At 37.1% G+C, this 17463-nt stretch overlaps 5 protein-coding genes across 5 annotated transcripts in view; 4 read left to right on the forward strand and 1 right to left on the reverse strand.

Moving 5' to 3' along the window:
• The window catches only part of LOC117576729 (probable muscarinic acetylcholine receptor gar-1), a 108680-nt gene that overhangs the window by 62992 nt on the left and 28225 nt on the right, over positions 1 to 17463 (reverse strand). The window lies entirely within an intron of this gene.
• Positions 1340 to 4815, forward strand: LOC117576733 (membrane alanyl aminopeptidase). The gene is made up of 6 exons (XM_034261759.2): positions 1340 to 1446; positions 1553 to 2072; positions 2141 to 2305; positions 2364 to 3080; positions 3141 to 4268; positions 4342 to 4815. Exons 2-6 carry the CDS (start codon positions 1558 to 1560, stop codon positions 4634 to 4636), a joined length of 2820 nt encoding a protein of 939 aa, XP_034117650.2. The 5' UTR covers positions 1340 to 1446; positions 1553 to 1557; the 3' UTR covers positions 4637 to 4815.
• LOC117573464 (aminopeptidase N-like) lies at positions 6549 to 7765 on the forward strand. Its single transcript, XM_034256689.1, has 4 exons — positions 6549 to 6649; positions 6714 to 6900; positions 7075 to 7325; positions 7378 to 7765. Exons 1-4 carry the CDS (start codon positions 6549 to 6551, stop codon positions 7763 to 7765), a joined length of 927 nt encoding a protein of 308 aa, XP_034112580.1.
• Positions 11434 to 13753, forward strand: LOC117573469 (aminopeptidase N-like). Its single transcript, XM_052006852.1, has 5 exons — positions 11434 to 11522; positions 11619 to 11918; positions 11983 to 12169; positions 12322 to 12572; positions 12625 to 13753. Exons 1-5 carry the CDS (start codon positions 11434 to 11436, stop codon positions 13736 to 13738), a joined length of 1941 nt encoding a protein of 646 aa, XP_051862812.1. The 3' UTR covers positions 13739 to 13753.
• LOC127566035 (membrane alanyl aminopeptidase-like) lies at positions 15639 to 16913 on the forward strand. Its single transcript, XM_052007449.1, has 3 exons — positions 15639 to 16281; positions 16336 to 16632; positions 16697 to 16913. The coding sequence occupies exons 1-3, from the start codon at positions 15656 to 15658 to the stop codon at positions 16896 to 16898; spliced, it is 1125 nt and encodes a 374-aa protein (XP_051863409.1). The 5' UTR covers positions 15639 to 15655; the 3' UTR covers positions 16899 to 16913.

Here is a 17463-nt window from a genome sequence, read left to right on the forward strand (position 1 = left end):
ATCAATTGGCAATTCCATCACATGGCAACAAATTTATCGATAAGTATTTAGTCTGCCAATCAATCTATGGGCTAATCCGCCATTGAAGTACGCCATTTTGAATTGTGGAGTGCTGCGTAATAAAGTAGTATTAGTAATAAGTAGTTCACGACTTTGAATGTGTCTTGAGCGTTGAAAGATCCGACTTGTTGAATGGTCTAGTCGAATTAGTCTGATAAGCCTCTTGTCGCTATCATTTTATTGACCACAATATCAACTATTAATTTTATTTGACGAAATTGCATGTAATACCCTTTACTATTCATATTTCCAATTTATTGGCAGATAAGATTAAACTCTGGTTTATTCCTTCGAAAAAATTAAGCTTATGTACATTAACAATGACTTTTGAGTTGTTTTTATGTGAACTTGAAATGATTAGGGTCTTAAATTTACTATTTAATTGTCTATTTTATTGGGCCTTTAACCCTTTCTTCTGCGCATTTTCTGTATATGGTTATCATTGTCCCTCTTTTACCCTATGAAAAGTCAAACATTAGGCTTTAAGGCTTAAATAAGACGTACATATTTAAAATATATGTACGTAGACAAATTACTATAAGCGAACTTTCTGGAATTTACAGAAAAATAATACTTTCTGCAACAAAGTTGTTGTTTATTATTGAGTCAATATGATTGATATATGATACATTTTTATCTTTTTACCTTTGGCAGTCTTTAAAAACAGTATGAAATGTTGAAGATTTTATTCATTAGAATGTGAAATTCTTCGTATGAAAACTAAGAGATTAGTAATATCAATGTTATATTTTAATATTCTTCTAATCTCTTCGCAAAATTAACCATTAGGTCAATATGAAACGTCTGTGAAAGTAATACCAGACAATACTCTATGCATATTATAATCGTGATATCGATCGTCAGAGATTTCGATTTGTTTGCTCAGGCTGTTATCAAAATAGATATGAAGTTTTACTTGCAACATGCAATCGATGATATTCTGATACTCTGTTTTCCCATTTAGGTTTACAGCAAAAGCATCCAAATTCCATGTGCCACCATGTGGGATTTTTATTTTGGAGCATACTTAAGTTATATTACTCACACTATTACTCATATCCGTTTCGGCCTCTGGATTATTGTCCAATGGTAAATCTATCAATATATATTTGCGCCTGTCGACTCGCATGATTATTATATGATTGGTAACTGCCAGCAGTAAGCGTAAATCACCGCCTTACGTTCTTATCGACGCGTCATCGTAATCGTCGTATAATCTATGTACACTTTATCTCGCTAAAATAAAATGTTTAAGGCTACAGATAAATCGCTGATATAGTTAGTGTGCGCTTATAAATAGTACCGTCCATTGGGAGGAGACCTTAGTTGTCGAATCGCGTGCCGTGCGACGTTTGAATAGCACTTCAAACCGTTCGAATATCTAAAGTGAGTGCAAAGAAACTGTTACATAATATGGTGAAATCGTACAAAAAAAAAAAAAAAAAAAATTCTAGCTAATTACTGATCTGACAACCTTAACCTCATTTTGCAGACGAAATGATGGCCCTACGTTTGGCTATCCTCTTGGCAGTATGCCTTGCAGGCGTGCTAGCTGGCACCAAGCAGCTGGAGCTGCAGCCACCGACAACATATGCGTCCGAGAACTGGGAATACAGACTGTCGACCATTATCAATCCGGTTAACTACAATATTACGCTGCGACCATATTTGCTGGAGAGCGATAGTGATGCAAAGCGTTTTACTTTCGATGGCGAGGCCTTTATTGAGATCGTACCAACGGTGACCACAAGAACCATCTCTTTGCATTCGAAGAATCTGACGCATATACTCAACGAATACTGGTTGAAGCCTGCAGCGGGTGTAACGCCCACTAAAATAGCCCTGACTCTGGCTAGCCACAATGATGAAACCGATATCATGAATTTAACTTCAACGACAGATCTGGTGGCCAACACAGCCTACATTTTGCATTTCAACTATACGGGTCTTATGCAGGACGACATGCACGGATTTTACCGCAGTTACTACACAAACGATAACAACGAGACTAAGTGAGTCTTCAGTTTTTCAATTTTTAATTATTTTTTTGTATTACTTATTAACTCTGTGACATCGGCAGATGGTTGGGATCAACACAATTCCAGACGCACCATGCTCGCCGAGCATTCCCCAGCTTCGATGAGCCCCGATTCAAGGCTACCTTCGATGTGACCCTCGTTCGTCATCGCTCCTTCAATAGTGCTAGTAACACAAGGCTCGCCATCTCCTCTCCCAGCACTGAAGCGTAAGATGAAAAACTTTATATTCTCTTCTATTCTATTTTAATCAAACATTTTCTGCAGCGGCTACTTTGTGGATGTGTTCGAGACAACGCCTAAAATGTCCACTTACTTACTGGCCTTTATCATTTCCGAGTTCACCATTCGCAAGGATGATAACTTTGGAGTGTTGTCCCGTCCCGAGTTCTATGGACAGACTCAATACAGTTTCAATGTCGGCCGTCAGATTCTCAGCGAGATGGGCAAATATTTGAATCTCGACTATTACTCAATCGGTAACGATAAGATGGATATGGCTGCAATTCCTGATTTCTCTGCCGGTGCCATGGAAAACTGGGGTCTACTCACCTACAGGGAACGCAGTCTCCTGGTCGATGAATCAGCCACTACTCTGGCATCGCGTCAAGCAATTGCCGCCGTTGTGGCCCATGAGCAAGCGCATATGTGGTTCGGTGATCTGGTCACCTGCGAATGGTGGAGCTACACTTGGTTGAACGAGGGCTTTGCACGATTCTTCCAATACTTTGGCACTGCTTTTGTCGAAACCGAATGGGAGCTGGAGAAGCAGTTTGTTGTTGATCAAATCCAAGCAGTCATGGCCATGGACTCGACCAATGCCACCAATCCTTTGAGCGATCCTAATACCTATACCCCCGCCCATCTGAGCCGCATGTTTAACAGCATCTCCTACAACAAGGGTGCCTCAATCATTCGCATGATTGAACACACCATGGGTACGGCTAACTTTCAGAAAGCTCTGCAGGAATATCTTGTCAAAAAGTAAGTGTACCCGACCTCCGACAGCCTTAGCTGTGGCTAATGTTTCTTGTGTTCACTCAGCTCTCTTCAATCATCGGTTCCTGCGTACCTGTTTGAGTCGTTCCTTGCTCAGTGGCCTCAAGATAGCTTTAGCAGCAGCGCCGAATATATCTTCTACAACTTCACCACACAGGTGGGATATCCTGTGATTAATGCAGAGCTCGCGGCCGATGGCAAAAGCGTCGCTTTTACTCAGAAGCGTTTCCTGCTTAAGGATAACGATGGTGCCGATGCTAACCTGAAGTACACAGTGCCCATTAGTTATACCACAAGCGAAGAGAAAAACTTCAATGATACCAAGCCCAAGTTTGTGTTGTCTGAGAATGCGACCACCGCATACAATGTAACCTTCACCAATACGGTGAGCTGGGTCCTTGCCAACATCCAGGAGACTGGCTACTATCGTGTTAATTATACCGAGAGCAACTGGCATGCAATCCACCATACACTTATCGAGAGCAACTGGGGCGGTATTCATGAAATTAACCGCGCCCAAGTGGTCGACGATCTGCTCAATTTGGCTCGTGCTGGACACATCAACTACACCCTGACTTTCGATGTGCTGGAATACTTGGAAACTGAAACCAATTACATTCCATGGACATCGGCATTCAATGGCTTCAGCTACCTGGCCATACGCTTGGGCACAGATATCTCTGATTTCAGCGCCTACATCCAGCAGTTGACCAACAAGGCATACAATCAGTTGGGCTTCGCTGAGACCGCAACGGACAAGGCACTCGATATTTACTTGCGCACCAAGGTGCTCTCCTGGTCGTGTCGCTATGGCAATGCTGATTGCATCAGCAGTGCTAAGAGCTACTTTAACTCACTGGCCAATGTTCCCAAGAACATTCGCTCAGTGGTCTATTGTGTGGGCTTGCGTGAAGGTGGCGCTACCGAATTTGAGGCACTGTATCAGAAATTCAAGACCGAAACGGTTGCCACCGAGGAAACGCTGCTGCAAACCTCTTTCGGTTGTGTTAAGAACCAGACCCTAATCGAAAGAGTTTTCGATCTCGTAATCTCTGATGAGATCCGCAGACAGGATAAATCTGCTGTGCTCAGCACTCTTTACACTGAGAACAATGAAAATGTTGACCCTGTCTTTAAATTGGTCACCGAAAAATACGACGCATTGGCCGACGCGTAAGTAGCACTAATATTCCAAAATGTGAGAACAAGCTTTTGTTAAATTGCATCTTTGATCTCTCATTTACAGCATGGGTGGTTACTCCGCAGTGGCTACTGTCATTTCCAACATTGCCGCTCGTTTCACCGAACAGTCGCAGCTGGACTCTTTGAAAACATTCAACACAGCTAACAGTGCCAAATTTGGCACCTCAGCCGCTACACTGACTGCAGCTGAGACAACCGTTAGCGAGAACTTGGTCTGGGCCGAATCGAAGCTGGGTCTCTTCCGCACCTATCTGTCAGAGCGCAACGGCAGCGCCATGATCAGCGCCTTCAGTCTCCTCACCGTGCTGATGGTATCTATTACCACATTGCTGCGCTAGAGCTAACCACGTTAATTATAAACTAGATTAGCCAATTGCCAGACGCCATTGTGCAATTGTCCAATAACAAGTATTTGTACACTTAGTGCCTTTACAAAGCCAATAAAATATCCAGATAAGATGGCATTGGGAATAAACTACTCGTATGTCGCATAATAATAAAATTCGCTTTATCTGTATTAACTTAGTTTTATTTGAAAGTTTTCCGCAAGTTTTGTTTACATTTTCACTATCACTGAACCGGCAACATTACAATATCGGCCTATTGTATATGTTATATTCTATAAACAAAATATGAAACACTAGAAAGTTTACTGACTATTGTGATGCGATTACTTCTTAAATAATATGGAAATGGGAAAAAATGGCGATAATGTTGAAAGAAAGGATTATTCGCAGTATGAATTTTGCGGTCGTAAATCCCACAGTCACACATTTATTTAGTCTAATTCGAAGTGTCTTTTTATAAACACACATTATGCGGTCAAACGCTCTTTACGTGAAAACCAGTTTGAGAAAGTTTCGAAAACGTGAATTCAAATTAGCACAGAAGCGAACATTGTGATGTTCTAGTCGCTTTGACAAACTTCCGTTGTTGAGTATAGATTCCAGCAAATCTAACTAATTATCATAACAATATCTACCAGGAACAACATCTGACGTCTCATTATTAAAATATATTTCAACAAGAAAAATTATTTACCTGTAATGTGACAGCAGAATTTTGTATTATTAGCAAAAAATTCGCATTCATTATAATTTAATAAATCGTCACTAATGATGTTTACATTTATGAAATTGATAAGCACAACAAATAAAGGAACACGTAAATAAATACTATAGATCATCTTTGATTCAAACTTTTACCCCATATCAAATCGATTTGCAAAGGCAAAAAAATAAAACCAGCTTCAATCAATAAACAAATTTTAAATTCAAATTAGCAATGAAACGTACACAAAGATATAATATAATTTCCAGCTAATTTGTATTTTAGAATTCAGTTTCAGTATTGAACTAGCTTTCATTATGAAAGGTTCTTTTTGTCGTTGGCAGTTGCTCGTCGCTGCTATATCACTGACGCTGATAAGCAGAAGTGAATGCAATAGTTACCGCCTCAGTAGAAGTGTATTGCCATCTCTCTACAATTTAACCATTAATGTCAAGGAAGAAGGACAAGAGAGATTTCATTATAGATTTGACGGCGAAGTCGCGATAACTTTACAAACTAATCAAAGTTATATTTACGAAATAACTCTTCACAAGCACCTCCTTATCATATCAACCTGTTTAGTTTATAATAAGGATGGAGCCGTGCAGCAAAATGTCTCAATAGATTTACTAAAATTTAATTGGATGACACATCAGTTAACAGTGCCTCTGATAGAGCCATTGACTCCCAATGAGAACTACACTCTATATTTCAAATACAGTGGTTATTTTGGCAGTCGTGACACAGGTCTGTTTTCATCATCTTACGAAACCAACGAATATCACACAGTTTACTTAACACAACTGAAGGGTCAGTATGCGCGATCTGTGTTTCCTTGTTTCGATGAACCTACATTTAAGGCAAAGTTTCAACTTCATCTTGGTCGACCAAGTAAATATAATGCCGTCAGTAACACTAGATTGATAAGAACAACAAAAAAAGCGTTAGTCTAATAAATATTCTTTAAATAAATAATTTACAATCTAAAATTTCAATTTCAGAAATGACAGTTATGTGGATCATTTTGATGTTACACCAATTATGTCTACATATTTGTTGGCCTTTGTAATATCCGAGTACCAAGCTCGAGGCAATCTCAGTGAATTTGCTATTTTATCTGCGCCTGAATATTATAATTACACAGAGTTGAGTTTCAATGTTGGAGAACGCATGATAGCTACATACAACGAACTGTTTCAGATGCCTTACAAACAGCTAGGAAATGAAGTTCTGCTCTTTGCAACTAAGCCTTGGACCTTCTACATTAACAACATGGAGAATTGGGGTCTTATTATTTTTAGGTACTGAAAGTTTCTAATTGTGCTCAAAGCAAGCGTAATAAAATTGAATTTCTTCAATTTATAGAGAAGACATGCTGATTCATAAGCCTGGTTACACTGATGGTCTCAAGAACATAGAGTTTACAATTCGAATGATTGCACATGAAATAGCTCATATGTGGTTTGGAAATAGTGTTACCTTATCCTGGTGGAGTCATTTCTGGTTAAATGAAGGTTTTGCTCGATTTTACGAGATCTTTATGACCGATCTGGTAAATATTAAAGAAAAAATGGCAAAGTTGCAACCGCATATCGAACTCGTTAAAATGAGATTTGGCGAAATCAAAATATAACTAACAGTATAATCAACTCGACTATTGCCGATATCCTCCAATTGTTAAAAAATATTTTCTGGTGTACATTGATATTATTTTCTTTCTCTACAGATCTACAGCAATAAATATCACATGGAAGAACAGTTTGTTGTAGATAATCTTCAGAGAATCCTTGAAAAGGATGCAGTAGCTACTTCTTTGCCCTTAACTAGTACCGAGATAGCCATACAATCTTCTTATGTAATTGACAACGAGTCCAACCTCTTCCCAAATGACAAGGGTGCTAGCATCATTCGAATGTGGCGAAGTTTAATGGGAAGCGACAACTTTAACAAATCTGTCAACAGTTACCTGAAGCAATAGTTAGTTCTCCATCCAAGTTCTTGGATTTTATTTTAACTTTTTTCTTTCTAGTCATTTAAAAAACACAAATCCCAGAGATTTGTTCGCTCATCTCAAGCAAAACTGGCCAGCTCAGCCTGAAGTTGATTTGGATACGTTCTTTTCAGACTTCACGGAGCAGGTGGGCTACCCAATGGTCATTGTGAACATCACCCAAGATAACCAAAAAATAATCCTACACCAAAAACGTTTTCTATATGATTATGAAGACGGTAGTGATGCCACCTTACGTTACACTATTCCAATTACCATCACGAAAAATCTGGATCGAAGCTATTATAATCTGACACCTTATACGTACTTTAATAAGAATGAGACTATGGTTGAGATCCCATTTAAAGAACCGATTGACTGGATTATCTTGAACAATTTTCAAACCAACTACTATCGAGTTTTTTAAGACAAGCAGATACTTTCTCAAATTAAGCTTTCCATGTTTCAACGCTTTGGCATCCCAGTTGAGAAACGAGCACAAATCATTGATGATCTCTTTAACTTTGCATACGCTGGAATGATCGATTATGCAGATGTCTTCGAATACTTAGAATATTTGAGATACGAATTCGATTATATTCCCTGGAGCGCAGCCTACCACGGTATGGAGAGAGTAGTTCAGCGATTAACCCCACAACAGCTGCCTTATTTTGAGAAATACCTTACAAATATTACAACTGGGATTTTTAATGAACTATCAGCAAAATCAAGCAGCTCTGATAGCGTGATGGATGTCTATAATCGAGTCTTGCATGTATCATGGCTGTGTAAATACCAGAATACCAATTGTAATAAGCAAGTGGAACTTCTTTTTCTGGGAAATCTTGAAAAGCCATCCCCAGACTATCGAGAGATATTTTATTGTGCAGTTTCACGAACGGATGCTCATGCCCGCCTATGGGACTTATATCATAATGAGACCGATCCTGATGAGCAGGATCTTCTTTGGCGAGCTATAAGCTGTTCAAGGGACTACACAACTTATTTTAAACTCGAATTATTCCATTTATTACGTCATTCCGAACAGTTCATCGGTTTTATACAGATATATCAACAAAATCCTGATTTAATTGATTCGATATTTTCTATGATAAGTGAGAACATTGAGGAACTTGTTGCCAGGTAAAATATCAAAAAATATCTCTTAATTATTAACTAATTTATTGAACTTTTAGATTGGGAGAGTATGAGATGATCAGAATCCTGAGTGATATGGTTGACTATTTTACAACAAGGGAGCAAGAAAAACAGTTCACAATCTTTATAGACAAAAACATTCATAGATTTGGTAAATGGGCATACAACGACATATTTTTATTTCAGAAAACAATACGAAAAAATCTGGAATGGGCAGAGCAGAAATTGGGCAAGCTAGTGAACTATCTAGCAAAGAGGAATGAGGCAGTTGGACAACCTCAAGAATGATAGTAACTAAAACACTGTATACACATCAGCAAACGAATAATCCACATTTGTATGCTCAATAAATAAGCTAATAAATAATAATAAATAAATAAAAATTATTTTATTGCCGCGAAAGTTATATTGCGTCAATGGCTTTGATAATTAATTATAGTCGTATTATTGTTAATACAATTCAAAATATTTTAATGTACAACAAAAAAGTTACATGTTTACCGTTATTAATTGACCGATACATCAAGTACTAAGTAAATTATTCAAACTTTTCGAAAGAAACCTCATCCCTTACTTAACCATTTATTCATATCATTGATAAATATATCGGTAAGAACAAAAATCTTTTGAAATTTAGCTTCCGATTGAACTTAAAAATAAGAATTGCAAAGCCACAACAAGACTAAAATTGACTGGGACATAATCTATTATCAAAAACACCGGTTTTAAACGATTCAACAATTTAAAATTCAAATTAGCAATAAAGCGTACATAGACTTATATTATAGGTTCCAGTTAATTCACCTTTTAGACACTAGAACATCTTAAAACAAGTAAGAAAGCTACAGTCGAGTGAACTCGACTGTGAGATACCCGCTACCCATTTTAAATAAAACCAATATATTTTGAGGTATTATTCTCAAAATATACCAAATATACTGCAAAAATACTAAAAATATACCAAATGCTATATGTGGTATATCGGTGTAGTACCGCATTCAAAATATTCCTTAGACGGCACAATATACCAGATTGTCAGCCAAAGCAACTAAGACCCCTAGTAAGCAGGCGTTTTTGCCCATACAAAAGTATTTCTTTAATAACTTCAAAAATTTTTATCTGATCGCAACCAAATTCTCAGGAATCATAACTACTATAGTTATTATTGTATATACCAAAATCCGCATACTAGCTTTTAAATTACGCTTGTTATTCGATTTTTTTGATTTGCGGGGGCGGAAGTGGGCGTGGCAAAAAATTTTAAACAAACTTGATCTGCGTGCAAACATAACAAATGCTGTCGAAAAAAAATTATAGCTCAATCTCTTATAGTCTCTGATATCTAGGTGTTCATACGGACAGACGGACAGACACACAGACACACCGACGGACAGACGGACATGGCTAGATCGTCTCGGCTGTTGACGCTGATCAAGAATATATATACTTTATAGGGTCGGAGATGCCTCCTTCTACCTGTTACATACATTTCCTGTTGGCACAAAGTTATAATACCCTTCTACCCTTTGGGTAGCGGGTATAAATACAAAATCTTTAGAGTCAGTATTGAACTTATAAAAGGTTCGATTCTTCGTTGATAGCTTCTCATAGCTGCTATATCAGACAGAACTATGTATATCAAAGTGTACAACATTGGGTTCGCATTTATCGACGAAGTCGTGTTTACAGTACTAACTAATCAAAGTGACATTACCGAAATAACACTTCAAACGATTTGACATATCGAGCTGTTTAGTTTATAATAAGGATGGGATCTTATTCCAAAATCTTATGATTACTTCACTTAAGGATGACCAGGAGACACATCTGCTAAAAGTGGCATATACTGCTAATGAGAACTATAATCTATATTTCGAATATACTGGCTCTGTAAGAAGCAGTAAGCAATATCAGAATTCTACTAAACCGACAAGTATCACAGCGTTCACATAACACAACTCGAGCCCGTATATGCCCGTTTAGTATTTCCGTGCTTCGATGAACCTGCATTTAAGGCAAAGTTTCAACTCCACATTGGTCGACCAAGTGGATATAAGACAGTTAATAACACGAGAATGATAATAACAACAAATGCATAGGTAAGCATAACGAATATTCTTAGAAGTTATACAAATTTTAAATTTGAATTATAGTTAACAATTTGGTAGACCAGTTTGATGTCACAACAATTATGTTTACACAATACCTAAATACCAAAAATAACAAGTGTTTCAGATTAACATCATAAAATTGTTTCAAATAATTAATTGCCATAAAACCGCTTTGAAACAAATCAAAAATTTTAATTTCAAATTAGCAATAAAACGTTCACAAGCATATATTATAATTTCCAGTTTATTCGCGTTTTAGAATTTAGATAGCTGCGTATATGCATAACACACAAAATCTTCAGTTCCAGTATTGAACTAGCTTTCATTATGAAAGGTTCTTTTTGTCGTTGGCAGTTGCTCGTCGCTGCTATATCACTGACGCTAATAAACATAAGTGAATGCAATAGTTACCGCCTCAGTAGAAGTGTACTGCCATCTTTCTACAATTTAACCATTAATGTCAAGGAAGAAGGACATGGAAGATTTGGTTATAAATTTGACGGCGAAGTCGCAATAACTTTACAAACTAATCAAAGTGATATTTATGAAATAACCCTTCACAAGGACTACCTTTACATGTCAAGCTGTTTAATTTATAATAAGGATGGTGCCGTGCACCAAAATGTTACAATAGATTCACTAAAATCTAATTGGACGACACCACAGTTTACAGTGCCTCTAATAGAGCCATTGACTCCCAATGAGAACTATACTCTATATTTCAAATACACTGGATATTTTGGCAATCATGACACAGGTCTATTTTCATCATCATACGAAACCAACGAATATCACAAAGTTTACTTAACACAACTGAAGGGTCAGTATGCGCGATCTGTGTTTCCTTGTTTCGATGAACCTACATTTAAGGCAAAGTTTCAACTTCATCTTGGTCGACCAAGTAAATATAATGCCGTCAGTAACACTAGATTGATAAGAACAACAAAAAAAGCGTTAGTCTAATAAATATTCTTTAAATAAATAATTTACAATCTAAAATTTCAATTTCAGAAATGACAGTTATATGGATCACTTTGATATCACGCCAATTATGTCTACATATTTATTGGCCTTTGTAATATCCGAGTACCAAGCTCGAGGCAATCTCAGTGAATTTGCTATTTTATCTACGCCTGAGAATTATAATTACACAGAGTTTAGTTACAATGTTGGTGAACGCGTGATAGCTGCCTACAACGAATTATTCCAGATGCCTTACAAACAACTAGGAAATGAAATCCTGCTCTTTGCAACTAAGCCTTGGACTCTCAACAATAACAACATGGAGAATTGGGGCCTTATAATTTTTAAGTACTGAAAGTTTCTAATTGTGCTCAAGGCTAGCTTAGTAAAATTGGATTTCTTTAATTTATAGAGAAGACATGCTGATTCATAAGCCTGGTTACACTGACAGTCCCAGCCACAAAGAGCTCACTATTCGAATGATTGCACATGAAATAGCTCATATGTGGTTTGGAAATAGTGTTACCTTATCCTGGTGGAGTCATTTCTGGTTAAATGAAGGATTTGCTCGATTTTACGAGATCTTTATGACCGATCAGGTAAATATGAAAAGAAAAATGTCAAAGTTGCAAATGCATATCAAACTCGTTAAATTGAGAAGATTTACTCAAAATATGAGTAACAATATAATCAACTCGACTATTGCCGACTCCCTACTAGTGTACATTTTTATTATTTTCTTTCTCTACAGATCTACAACAATAAATATCACATGGAAGAACAGTTTGTTGTAGATAATCTTCAGAGAATCCTCGAAAAGGATGCAGTGGCTACTTCATTGCCCTTAACTTGTCCCGAGATAGCCATACAATCTTCTTATGTAATTGACAACGAGTCCAACCTCTTCCCAAATGACAAGGGTGCTAGCATCATTCGAATGTGGCGAAGTTTAATGGGAAGCGACAACTTTAACAAATCTATCAACAGTTACCTGAAGCAATAGTTAGTTCTCCATCCAAGTTCTTGGATTTTATTTTAACTTTTTTCTTTCTAGTCATTTAAAAAACACAAATCCTAGCGATTTGTTCGCTCATCTCAAGCAAAACTGGCCAGCTCAGCCTGAAGTTGATTTGGATACGTTCTTTTCAGACTTCACGGAGCAGGTGGGCTACCCAATGGTCATTGTGAACATCACTCAGGATAACCAAAAAATAATCTTACACCAAAAACGTTTTCTATATGATTATGAAGACGGTAGTGATGCCACTTTACGTTATACCATTCCAATTACCTTCACAACGAATCTGGATCAAAGCTATTATAATCTGACACCTTACACTTACTTCAAAAAGAATGAGACTACAGTTGAAATTTCTTTTGAAAATCCCATTGAATGGATTATCTTAAACCAAAAGCAATCCAACTACTATCGAGTTTTCTACGATAAACCAATTCTCACCCAAATTAAACAATTTTTCTCCACATCTAGAAGCCGACGTGTCCCAGCTACGACTAAGGCACAAATCATTGATGATCTCTTTAACTTTGCATTCGCTGGAATGATCGATTATGCAGATGTCTTCGAATACTTAGAATATTTGAGATACGAATTCGATTATGTTCCCTGGAGCGCAGCTTACCACGGTATGGAGAGAGTAGTTCAGCGATTAACCCCACAACAGCTGCCTTATTTTGAGAAATACCTTACAAATATTACAACTGGGATTTTTAATGAACTATCAGCAAAATCAAGCAGCTCTGATAGCGTGATGGATGTCTATAATCGAGTCTTGCATGTATCATGGCTGTGTAAACACCAGAATACCAATTGTAATAAGCAAGTGGAACTTCTTTTTCTGGGAAATCTTGAAAAGCCATCCCCAGACTATCGAGAGATATTTTATTGTGCAGTTTCACGAACGGATGCTCACGCCCGCCTATGGGACTTATATCATAATGAAACCGATTCTGATGAGAAGAATCTTCTTTCGCGGGCTATAAGCTGTTCAAGGGACTATACAATATATTTCAAACTCGAATTATTCCATTTATTACGTCATTCCGAACAGTTCATCGGTTTGATAACGATCTATCAACAAAATCCTGATTTAATTGATGCCATATTTTCTATGATGAGAGAGAACATTGGGGAACTTGTTGACAGGTAAGATTTCAAGAAACACTTCGTAACTGTCAACTAATTTATTAAATTTATAGATTGGGCCAGTATGATATGTTCCTAATCCTGAGTGATATGGTTGATTATTTTACAACAAGAGAGCAAGAAAAACAGTTCACAATCTTTATAGACAAAAATATTCATAGATTTGATAATAGGACAAATACCGACATACAGTTATTCCCGACAACAATACGAAAGAATTTGGAATGGGCAGAGCAGAGATTGGACAAGCTAGTGAACTATCTAGCAAAGAGGAATGAGGCAGTTGTATAACCTCAAGAAAGAACTCAATAATATACACATCAGCAAATGAATAAACCACTTTTGAATGCTCAAACTTTGTTACTTTTATAAAGTTTACTTGTGCTGACCACTTATGTCTATCGGAATAATGAATAATAATGCAGAAATAAATAAAATTTATTTTATTACCGTAAAAGTTATATTGCTTCAATGGCTCTGATAATTAATTATAGTCTAATTATAGTTCATAGAATTATAGTTAGATTGTTCAAACTTTTCGAAAGAAACCTGAACCCTTTCTTAACCAGTTATTCATAACAATGATAAGTATATCGGTAAGAACAAAAACCTTTTGAAATTTAGCTTCCGATTGAACTTAAAAATAAACAAGTAAGAAAGCTACAGTCGAGTGTGCTCGACTGTGAAATACCCGCTACCCATTTTGAATAAAAGCAAAATATTACGGTAATAATCTCAAAATATTAAAAATAAATATGCATGTATTTTCGATCGGGATTTGAACTCGAGCTCCACCGACCGGGTGGTTAAAAAAAAAAAAGTTTGTACTTCGAGCTGGTTCGAACCCGGGCACCACAACATGCGCGGCTTGCACTCTACCACCTGAGCTATCGCATTGCTTAAGAACCCCTTTGCATACAGATGCTAATATAGATGAGCATGTATATACGTATACGCATAAATACAATACATACATAGCTAGCGGTTTTGCTCATACAAAATATTTCTTTAATAAAATCCACAATGTTGATTTATAATTGTTGTAAATACGATAAAAAAAAAAAAATGTTTGTTCCCCGAGCGGGCTCGAACCCGAGTCCCTCGACTACCGCAACAGTAATATGCTTGCACTCTACCAATGGAGCTATCGCAGTGCCTCTTGCATACAGATACAAATATAGAGGCGAGCATGTATACGTATACGCATACATACAACACACACATAGAAAGCGTTTTTGCCCATACAAAACTATTTCTTTAATAACTTCTACAATTTTTATCTGATCGCAACCAAATTTTCAGCAATCATAAATGCTATAGTTATTATTGTATATACCAAAATTCGCAATTCTAGCTTTACAATTACGCTTGTTATTCGATTTTTTTGATTTGCGGGGGCGGAAGTGGGCGTGGCAAAAATTTGAAACAAACTTGATCTGCGTGCAAACATAACAAATGCTGTCGAAAAAAAATTATAGCTCTATCTCTTATAGTCTCTGAGATCTAGGTGTTCATACGGACGGACGGACAGACACACAGACGGACAGACGGACAGACGGACATGGCTATATCGTCTCGGCTGTTGACGCTGATCAAGAATATATATACTTTATAGGGTCGGAGATGCCTCCTTCGACCTGTTACATACATTTCCTGCCGGCACAAAGTTATAATACCCTTCTACCCTATGGGTAGCGGGTATAAAAATGCAAAGTCACAACAATACTAAAATTGAGTGAGACATAATTGATTAAAAACACCGGTTTTAAACAATTCTATAATTTTAAATTCAAATTAGCAATAAAGCGTACATAGACTTATATTATAGATTCCAGTTAATTCACCTCTTAGAATTTAAATAGCTGCGTATATCTAAACAAAACACAAAATCTTTAGAATCAGTATTGAGCAAGCTTTAAATATGAAAGGTTCGGTTCTTCGTTTGCAGCTCCTCATAGCTGCTATATTAGTGACTCTGATAGCCAGAAACGAAAGTGATGGCTACCGTCTTAGAAGAAGTGTATTGCCATCTTTCTACAACTTAACCATCAACATACAAGCATCAAGGAATGGAGGATTGGGCTACTCATTTATCGGCGAAGTCGCGATTACTTTACAAACTAATCAAAGTGACGTTTACGAAATAACACTTCATAAGAACTCTCTTGACATATCAAGCTGTTTAGTTTATAATAAGGATCGCATCTTGTGCCAAAATGTTACAATTACTTCACTCAAGTATGACCAGGAGACACATCTGCTAACAGTACCTCTGTTAGAGGCATTGACTGCCAATGAGAACTATACTCTATATTTTAAATACACTGGCTATGTAAAAAGCAGAGGGCAAGGTGTATTATCTGAATTCTACAAAACCGACAAGTATCACAGCGTTTACATAACACAATTGGAGCCCGTATATGCCCGCTTAGTATTTCCTTGTTTCGATGAACCTGCATTTAAAGCAAAGTTTCAACTTCGCCTTGGTCGGCCAAGTGAATATAATGCCGTCAGTAACACCAGATTGATAGGAACAACAAAAAAAGGGTAAGCATGGTGAATATTCTTCGAAGTTTTACAAATATTAAATTTCAATTGCAGAAATAACAGTTATGTGGATCATTTTGATGTCACACCAATTATGTCTACATATCAATTGGCTTTTGTAATATCCAAGTACCAAGCTCGAGGCAATCGCAGTGAATTTGCCATTTTATCTGCGCCTGAGAATTATAATTACACAGAGTTCAGTTTCAATGTTGCAGAACGCGTGATAGATGCCTATAATAAAGTATTTGATATGCCCTATAAGAATCTGGGAAATGAGGTTCTGCTATTTGCGACTTCAGGTTGGTTCGATGATAATGCCATGGATAATTGGGGCCTTATTATTTTAAGGTGCTAAAAGTTAGTCATTTTTGTCATCAAAAGCGTAATGTCATCCGTTTTATTTTACGTCTAGTGAAAAAATTCTCGTCCAGAAGCCTGGCTACACTGACGGCCACACGAACAAAGAGATCACATGTCTGAATATTGCACATGAAATTGCTCACATGTGGTTTGGAAACAGCGTTACTTTATCTTGGTGGAGCCACTATTGGCTTAACGAAGGCTTTGCTCGCTTTTACGAGATCTTTCTAACTCATCAAGTAAATGTGAAATAAAACATATCTATACTATACTAAATTCTAATACCTTTTAACAGCTCTACCGCAATTATCACTTGGATCAACAGTTTGTTGTAGATAATCTTCAAAGAATCCTTGAAAAAGATGCGGTAGCTGGTTCCTTGCCCCTAACCAGTCCCGAGATGAGCGTACAATCTACCGCTGAAATCAACAACCAGTCTAACACCTTCACGCAGGATAAGGGGGCCAGCATAATTAGAATGTGGCGTAATTTAATGGGTGGCGAGAATTTCAGGGAATCCATTAGAAGTTATCTGAAACAATAGTGAGTGAGCTCCTCATCCTCTCTATATCTCGTAATTTTGTGACTTTTTACTTTGTAGTCATTTGCAGAATACAAGTCCAACCGATCTGTTCGCTCATCTAAAGCAAAACTGGCCAGCTCAGCCTGAAGTTGATTTGGATACGTTCTTTTCAGACTTCACGGAGCAGGTGGGCTACCCAATGGTCATTGTGAACATCACTCAGGATAACCAAAAAATAATCCTACACCAAAAACGTTTTCTATATGATTATGAAGACGGTAGTGATGCCACCTTAC

The sequence above is a fragment of the Drosophila albomicans genome, chromosome 2R (genome assembly GCF_009650485.2).
Source record: "Drosophila albomicans strain 15112-1751.03 chromosome 2R, ASM965048v2, whole genome shotgun sequence".
NCBI classification, from domain to species: Eukaryota; Metazoa; Arthropoda; class Insecta; order Diptera; family Drosophilidae; genus Drosophila; species Drosophila albomicans.